The sequence below is a fragment of the Tripterygium wilfordii genome, chromosome 3 (genome assembly GCF_013401445.1).
Source record: "Tripterygium wilfordii isolate XIE 37 chromosome 3, ASM1340144v1, whole genome shotgun sequence".
NCBI classification, from domain to species: Eukaryota; Viridiplantae; Streptophyta; class Magnoliopsida; order Celastrales; family Celastraceae; genus Tripterygium; species Tripterygium wilfordii.
In genome coordinates, this window is record NC_052234.1 from 2595245 (window position 1) to 2604389 (window position 9145).

General features: G+C 34.3%; 1 protein-coding gene across 3 annotated transcripts; it reads left to right on the forward strand.

Moving 5' to 3' along the window:
• Window positions 1–479: 479 nt before the first annotated feature.
• LOC119988275 (chromatin structure-remodeling complex protein BSH) lies at window positions 480–3862 on the forward strand. 3 transcript variants are annotated; one of them, XM_038833266.1, is made up of 11 exons: window positions 480–616; window positions 688–776; window positions 898–992; window positions 1117–1188; window positions 1304–1351; window positions 1484–1567; window positions 2048–2086; window positions 2210–2292; window positions 2481–2543; window positions 3152–3295; window positions 3612–3862. In XM_038833266.1, the coding sequence occupies exons 1-10, from the start codon at window positions 573–575 to the stop codon at window positions 3249–3251; spliced, it is 717 nt and encodes a 238-aa protein (XP_038689194.1). In that variant the 5' UTR covers window positions 480–572; the 3' UTR covers window positions 3252–3295; window positions 3612–3862. The 3 variants fall into 3 exon arrangements, with proteins under 3 accessions (XP_038689194.1, XP_038689186.1, XP_038689179.1); XM_038833258.1 differs by having other exon boundaries at window positions 3476–3614; XM_038833251.1 differs by lacking the exon at window positions 3612–3862 and having other exon boundaries at window positions 3152–3474.
• The last annotated feature ends 5283 nt before the right edge of the window (window positions 3863–9145 follow it).

Here is a 9145-nt window from a genome sequence, read left to right on the forward strand (position 1 = left end):
TGTATTTTGAGTATTACATATCGTTATTATAAAATTTTTAAGAAAGTTTGTTGTCTAGAAAGCTAAATTATTTTCCTTTTTAAAAGTTTTACATCATTCTGCCTAGTCACATAGTCACAAAAATTATGTATCATTATGGACTCATTCTCATTCATTAATTATGGATATATACCAATGAGAGGTGACTCGGTTGGGAATCACTTGGTTAGATATATGTCAATGTGTTCAAGATTCGATTCCAATAAAAAAAAACATATAGCGAAAATGACTTATATCCTTGATAATTTCATCCATAATCGACCATAACAATATTATATTATCAAATTATATTGAATTTTATTATTATTTTATCTAATTATATTGACTTTCATTATTATGTTGTTTAATTATATGTTATGACTGAATTTGTTAAGATGTAACGTTCTTGACAGTATTTAAAAAAATAATTGTTGATATATAATATAGTTCGGTCAATATAATAAAAGGAAAATAAGAAAGACTAAAGAGAGAGGGCTCTTTAGCGAATTAGATAAAGGAAATAGAGGGAAAAGGAAAACTGCGACGAGAAGAAGATGAAACTGCCGGCGTCTTCCAAAACCCCTGTCAAGTTCAGGATGTAAGTATTTGTTATGATCGTAACTAACTCGTCGTTTTTCTGACTGACTATAACTACGAGTGTCGAAACAGACCGACTCTGGAGAATTTGGTGCCAATTCGATTGGACATAGAGATCGACGGTCACCGCTTCAAAGATGCTTTCACCTGGAATCCTTCTGGTATGTTTCTCTATCCAATTGTTGAACACCAGCTTTGTGTTTCTCACTGCTTCTTGTTATCGTTTGATTTGATGAGATAGCAGTTTGTTTTTTTTATTGCAATAAACAAATAATGCTGTAGACCCTGACTCGGAGGTGGTCGTGTTTGCGAAGAGGACCGTGAAAGACTTGAAGCTTCCTCCGGCATTCGTGACCCAGATCGCTCAATCGATTCAGGTTACCCAATTTTCTTTTCTTTTTTTGGTGGGTTTTCCTTTCTCTTACAAAAGTTCACACTTTTCGTGTTACTCCTTCCTAATCTTTCTTATTCATATGTTTGTTTTGGCCTTTTACCTAATAGTCACAACTTCAAGAGTTTCGATCATACGAAGGGCAAGATATGTATACTGGTGAGAAGATTGTTCCCATCAAGGTCTGCCTTCGTTTGCATTATGTAATCTGTGTCTTAATTTTCTTTTGGCCATGGGTTAAGTGGTCGAATGGTGAATGTTCTGATAGTGACGCCTAGAATTTGATTTTTTTCCCAGCTTGATCTTCGAGTGAATCATACTCTGATAAAGGATCAGTTTTTGTGGGTAAGACCAAGGAATAGTCTCTCACTGAAATTGTGCATAGTTCGTACTTTTCGTCTGCTGCTATATGTTTTGCAATTTTTGCCTATTTGACTTTTGCGGTACTGAATACCTTTGGAATTGAATGGATTTCAGGACTTGAACAACTTTGACAGTGATCCTGAAGTGTTTGCTAGAACCTTCTGCAAAGACCTGGGTATTCAAGACCCTGAAGTCGGAGTAAGGAAACAAATCAGTTATAGCTGCTGTAAAACATTTTCTTTTTAATATTTTCCTTTGTATATTTTTTTTTGATGAACTATTTGGAATTGCAAATTAATGGCCTATTTGGAATCTAGAAATTTGTTTAGATAGGTTTGGTCGAAGATTATGTTTGAATGATTATTGATTAAGATGGGAACTGATTTGTGGAAAAAAATAAACTGTAAAAGTGAATGAAAATTATTTCAAAGCTAAAAATGGAATGGGACAGTTTTTCTTTTCTTTTTCTTAATCCATATAGTGCATTCATTTTATGAAAAAGTATGCACTTCCATTAAGATATATAGCAAAACGTTAGCTTTGAAAAATTGACTGCCTGTATGCTTTAAAATTAGGAATGGAGATAAAACCTACGCTGAAATTTGGCTTGCTTATATTTTCTTACCCATAAAATTCTTGAAATAGATACCTAAGATGATCCTCACTTTACCTTTGCAGCCTGCAATTGCCTTCACAATCAGGGAACAGCTCTATGAGGTCAAGATCTTATGCTTCTTTAACCCACATTGTGGTTTTGCTTTGTTTTACTTTGCATCGTTGGCAGGCCACATCAATTAGTTTGACTTAGTTTACCATATTTTTCTCTTCTTGATACCCCAGATTGCAATTCAGAGTGTCGCTACTGCAAGAGAGAACAGATTGAGCAAAAAGGGTCGCCGTGGTGCTGAACATTTCCCACCTAGGTATTTTCTCAGCAGTTTTGTTTTGGTGCTGTCAGTTTTAGTTTACTTCAAGGTAGGGGAATCAAAATGGGTGTGTTTTGGGTTATATGGTGCTTTGCTTTTCTTTTCCCCCAGGCTAGATGTGGTCTTGAGTCTTTTTGAGACCTTGAGTGTGTTCTTCTTGCTAACATTATTTTTATGTGTTTCAGTAAAAGTAGTGGTACTGCACTGGAGGTGATGAAGGTATTCAATAACAAATACAGTGTAGTTAGGTATGTCTTTCCTTTTCGTTTTTCTTTTTTCTTTTTACTGAATTTGTTGGAGACTTTCTTGTATGCTCGGATATGAAGAACTTATAAAATATGAAGTCTATGTTGTCAGATTAAGACTATCCAGGCCGAGAAGCAGCCTCCTCACTTATCCTCCCCACATATCCGGATAATATCACCAAATTACTATTGTTTGAAAGCAGTGGAACTAGCTTCATAATAATCAAAGTTCTACATGAGATTCCCCATACCTGTATTTATACTCAATATTAGTTATATTTTTCACAGATAAGAAAACGTCATATTTAAATTAATGGATATGGGCTGTTGGAGAAAACTTGCCTCATCTATAGCTTGCACATGGTTTGAAAAGTGGGTGGGTGGGAACAAGGATGAGTATATCGCAGGGATGGGAAGGGGTCTTTTCTTTTGTGGGGGGTCAGGGGTACAGTATTTTTCTCTCTTTTTAAGATCATTTGAGATTAGATATAGTGCATGTGCATGTTATACTGTAATTTGTTGCCTTCGTTACCACTTGTCTTGTTATTATAATTGCGTAATTTGGTAATTTTCACAAATGAGAAACTGATGCGTCCTAATACGTGCATCAGGAAAAGGAAGGAGTGGGATGTATATGAACCCATTGTTGATATTCTATCAAATGAAGAAGTGGACGCCCTTGAAGCAAGAGAGGAGAGACTTGCTAGGTGAATTTGTGAGGCAAATCGTGGGTGAATAATGTAATTGCCAAATAGGTATTGTTTAAAACCCTAACTCTCTCTAGAACTCACCAGAAAATTTCAGCTGTAGGGGGAGAAGACGAGATGCTTCTCCCCTTGCTCAAATGTACTTATTTTAGCTATGTTCTCCGGATTTTCTATCAAATGGCAGCCCTAATATGCTTGCCCCATAAGTTTTTTGTGGGTTTATTCCAGTTGCCTCCTTGTAAGGTGTTTCTGTTGCCTCTCTATAATGCAAATATGATTGTGGTCGCTTTTCAAGGCGGTGCTTACGCCTTCTTCAAAAGTGGGTCCGTAGTGATTAGGTTGTCGTTTCGTCGTTGATCTGCAGATCTGGCTTGGATGCAGTCCTTTCAAGCATTGCATTATGTGGTGTACAATTGGATTCATTCCAAGCCGCTCGCGGGCATACCAAGTACAAGACCTGTGTCTAGGTTCGATGGGCTGCACTCGCCTTGAATTGTATTCCCGAGGTTGGTGTTAGTAGTGTTGAGATTTAATTTCTCAAATTTTGTATTTGGGGTGTTGTGTTTTTGTGGTTTATCAATCTGTATCAATAAAATAAAATTGAACGGGCCATGCGAAAATATAACAAGGCGAACGCAATGACAGCCCCTCCCGCTTTCATCGGCAAATCAGTAAAAAAATTAATCAATAAGATTTGGTTTGATTGGCAATTGATTAGGTTAGGCATATGTGTGTTCAAAATTCGATTTTAATCGTAAGCGTAATTTTTGGTTGTATTAAAAAAAAGTTGAACAAAAAAAAATAGTGATTTGAATTATTTTTAGGTTTAAACATAGCAAACTTGACTCTATTTTGAAGAAAACCAGTAAGAGAGTATCTTGCATCTTCGCTTGTTAGGAGAGAGTTACAGGCCCACCAGAACCAAACATCCACTGAACCAGAAAACTTAATGCCTACTAACCTCGGGCATAAATATTTGAGTTCTCGGGGCTGTTGTAGCTTTTTTTAGGCTTCAAAATATTTTTATTTTTATTTTAAAAAATTATATATGTGTAGTATTCGGAGTAACGATTCCAACGACATATTTTTTGTTCGAAACAAAAATCAAATTTAACGTGAAAAATGCATAACAATTCTGAATCGTTGAATATAAACTCAAAACATTTGATGTTTCGATCGCGATGAATTTGATTTTTGTTTCGAATAAAAAATATGTCGTTGGAATCGTTAGACCGAATACTACACATATATAATTTTTTAAAAATAAATAAAAAATATTTTAAAGCCCAAAAGGGCTACAGCGGGGGCTGCTGTAGTTATTACTACAGCAGCCCCCGGGAACCCTATATATTTACTATAAAGTGGCCAATAAATTATATTTTCTCTCAAAAACATTTTGATTATAGTTTTTTAGGATCCGTTTGGAGCAGAGGGTAAGACTCCGTATAGTATAAACTTATCTTTTAATGAAATTATCAAGTGTTTGATGGTTTTTAAAAAACTTAAAATAATATAACTTTATACGAAATGAGACTCGTATACGGTGCAAGCCGTATAATATTAAAATACCTCCAACATGTTTTTAATTTTATACAGAGCGCTTAAAATAAAAGGTAGCATATCAAATTATAAAAAAAACCATCTTTAAAAACAAACTTTAGCCAGTTGTCACTTTATATATTGTCTGTACTAAAAAAAAACTATAACCACAAAAATATAACGATTTTTTTTCTTATTTCTGTAGAAAACTTACAAGACTAAAATGATTAACAATAGTAATTGTTTTAGTTGGGGTAGTTCAAACATATTACCACATATGTTATACTATCATTTTGTGTAACAATAAACCAACTAATGTCTCCGTTTGGTAGAGCGAAAAGATTTACTTTCAATGCTAGTGGAAAAACTGTGAAAAAAAAAGTTGAGCTTAAAGCTGTGTAAGATGTTGTGAGGTGTTTGGCGAATTAAAAACTGACACTATCGGAAAAACTGTTGAATTAAAGTATTTCTTAAATTTTATAATATTACATTTTATGATTTTTATAATTAAATGTAATTTAATAAATATAATCTATTATTAAAGTTAATTTTAAGTATCTTATTAAAATTAATTTTAAATTATAAATATTTTTACAATTAAAATTAAAATGATTATCTGAACTATAAATGTTAATAAAATTAAAATTAATTTATGGAAGTTAATAAAATTATAAATGTTTATAAAATAATTATTCTAATAATTATGAACTATTATTACAAACAGTAGCCCACTAATGTTTAAAAGAAACAAAAAAATTATCATGGTTGGACGGGCTCCACGTCAATGTGTATTATGCTCTATTATTAAATCATTATACAAGTGGGGATCAGGTGGGCCCCATTATTTTTTGGAAAAAAACTCATTTCCGCTCATGAAGAAGCTCAGGAGCTTCTTTTCCAATGACGGAACCGCTAGCATTTTGTCATCGTTTGGTGGAGCGGTGCTACTCGGGGCCCGCTTTCCGTGACGCTCCACCAAACAGGCAGAATGTATTGCATACAAATTATATTATACAAATCTAATAATAGATTTTTTTTCCAAACACTATATAAGATTAAATTATATACCAACTTATCCAATGATTAACTTATACATGGGATAATAAAATCATACTATCTTACACGGAGCACCAAATGGAGCCTTAGTACTTTAAAACTGTTAAGTTCGAGGACCGAGATACATATATTCAATACTTGTAGGTATAGATTAAACCAAATAATTTGGGATATATAAGGAGTGTCTGCGCTCTTCTACACATTCCAACACACTCGTGGATGTGCATGTGGCCACAATCAATCCGTCTGCTTGATATGAACTCAATTTATAATGTTGGGACATTAGGTTATGGGTTCATCCGCGTACATTAGTCACTTAACTTCTCATACTTAATGATATGTGTCACGTTCCATATGACATGGGTAGTTATATCAAGAAGTGGGAGCATGAAGTGGAAGTGGTGGCAAGTGGAAGTCATGACATGGGTAGTTTAAGGAAAAGGGAAGTTGTGGCAATGTGGAGAATAATCTGTTAGTGCAGTTGTGAGTACTTGTTAGTATAGGGTTAGTTACTATTTTCAGTATTTCCTATTTTTTATATTGTTGTGTTTCCCTACCAATTGTAAGGCTATATATGTAGCCGAACATGTTCAATAAAAAGTGTATAAACATTTGCTCAACGACTCCTCCTTTCTACTTTTTCTAATTCTCTTCTTCCCTTTACTCAAATTCATTTGTATCAGTGGTATCAGAGCCAGTTTAGACCATGGACACTCACGGCAAGACAAATGTAGAATTTGACAATGATGTCAACGAAATCTTAGCACGTCACAAGTCAAGCTTCGATTAGGTGAGCGTTGCTTTACAAGTTGTGTTAACTGAGCTTTAAGCTCTACGAACCTCACGAAACTCAAATACTAACCATCCTGAAATAACCCATTTGCGCATGAAGTATCCTCACAACCACATACCTCTCGTTCTAACTCCCTTAACGACTATCCTCACCAACATCTCAAATTGTCTTTTTCAAAACTTAATGGAGATGATTTAACTGGTTGGATTTATAAGGAAAACAATATTTTGATTTCAAAAATATGGTACAAGACCAACGAGTTCCTTTGGCCTCCTTCCTTTAGAAGGCATCGTCTTACAATGGCACATGTTATTGACGAAATTTTGTGGACCACTCATATGGGATGAACTCACTAAGGCAGTGCTATATCAATTTGGTCCAACTATGAGGACCCAATAAGATAGGGGCGGAGCAATGATTTGAAATGAGGAGGGGCATTGTGGGGGTTTGAGGGCAATGTCGTCAAAATTTTTTTAGGTTATTTCTTACCGGTTGTTATAATTTAGTACATTTAGTATAACTTGATCTACAAGGCTATATTCATTTTAATTGAATTATTATATTATTTTATATTACTAAAAAATGACAAATAACAAATAAAATAAAAAAGACTTTTATAATTATCAATTTTAGTGACTAATGTTTAATACTTCTCATGAATAAAATTCTTTTATTAATTATTTTGTCACTCAATAAATAACAAAAAACGAATAAAAGTCTTTTTGAAAGATGTCATAATGAAGAAATAAGTAGTCAAATAGTAGTAAATGAAAAAAAATACAAAAAAAGAATGATGGAATACAACTTGCTAGAAAGTCAAATAACAGTTAATATGAAGAAAAAAAAGGCAAAAGAACAAATATGTATAAACTAATATACCGCTAGATAGACAAGTCTTTTATGACACAAGTACAAACTAATACGGTAAAACCATATTTTATGCCCTTGAAGTTGCACGGATTTCTCGTTTCTGTCATTGAAGTTTAAAATCTACCCCAAATATCCTTAAAATTTCAAAAAGCAAGTGTTTTCTGTCCCGAAATCAATATATCCTTAAAGTTCAAAAAACAAGTGTTTTCTATCCCCAAATCAATTTTCCGGCCATTCATCAACGAAACTTGATTAGTTGGCAACCGGAGATCCAAGCTGGCAATTACATCTCATTATTATAATTATAAAATTTTACATGTCATTTTCTTTTAAAAAATAAACAAATTTTTACCCAAAGCCCTAGAAACGTGAGAATCCTTAACATTCCATATTTGTCTCTTTGTTATAGTCCGCTACTGGTTCTTCGTCATTCATCCATGGCAACTTCATCGGAGTATACGGTAGCTTCATCAAAGTTCATCTTTGGTTATACCCATTATCGTTATTTCTATTCCTTTTAGTTTCTTTGGTAGAACTCCAAATTTGTTGAATACAAAAGATGGTGAGAATCTTAGACATTGAGGAGCTTGAAGAAGCTCCTCTTGCTGATGAGCGTAATGTTGGACATTTCCCTGAACAGCAACACGATCTTAGTTGTGGTGTTGGAGAAGAACTCTTAATGAGTCTTCTGACTCCAGTGATGCTGATTTTGACATTGGAGAGGTTTCAACTGAAGAGGTTGATGATGAGATACAATGAGATAGGTTCATTGATGTAGGTATTGAGACTGAGGCAGAGACAATATTTCATGGCATTTCGAGTGATGAAGATGGAGATGAGGAGATATTCGATCCCATCATCGACTTAGTTAGAGGACTGAGCGATATGGAATGGGATGAAGAGGATTTGGAAAGCTTACCTAGTGAGGATGAGAATGATGTTGACGTAATGCAAAAAGATGAATCTTTTCCCACTTTTAAGCCTCTTAAAGACATGTCAACTTTCAAATGGGAAATTGGCATGTTGTTTACTTGTAGGGAACAATTTGTGGAAGTTGTGGGCACATATGCAGTATATTGTGGAAGAAAAATGAAGTGGGATAAGTTGGATCAGACTACTAGGGTTATGTGTTTTTCAACATGTAAGTTTCATTTGTATGCATCTAAGATCACACACGAGAATACTTGGCAGTTGAAATCTGCATACCTTATTCGCAATTGTACAAGAAGCCAGAAGGTTAGAATGCTTAATTCAAAATGGCTCGTGCTAAGTTGGTTCCCAAATTGAGAAGGAATCCTAAAATGAAATTGAGAGAGATAATTATGAAAGTCCAAGACAAATATGTAGCTTCTATTAGTCAAGGTCTTGCTGCCATAGCAAGAAAGAAGGCTATGGATGTTGTTCAAGTTAGTCATAAAGAAGAATTTAGAAGGTTGCATGATTTTTATGGTGAAGTATTGAGGTCTAACCCTGGGAGCTCTTGTGGAGTTTTTGCACATGCTATGTAGTGGCTTTATTTGTTTTTTGGCATGTAGGAAATTGCTAGAAGAAGGATCCTTCCCCACATGCAAGAATTCTTAGATTCTAGCCAAGTGACTTTTCCAAGAGAGTCTCAAGAATCTTCAATATTCTCAACCAAT

Coding starts and splice junctions, on each gene's coding strand:
- LOC119988275 (XM_038833266.1), top strand. CDS start 573: ATGAAACTGCCGGCGTCTTCCAAAACCCCTGTCAAGTTCAGGAT. Junction 1,568..2,047: donor TTCAAGACCCTGAAGTCGGA/GTAAGGAAACAA, acceptor TTACCTTTGCAG/CCTGCAATTGCCTTCACAAT. Junction 2,087..2,209: donor TCAGGGAACAGCTCTATGAG/GTCAAGATCTTA, acceptor TTGATACCCCAG/ATTGCAATTCAGAGTGTCGC.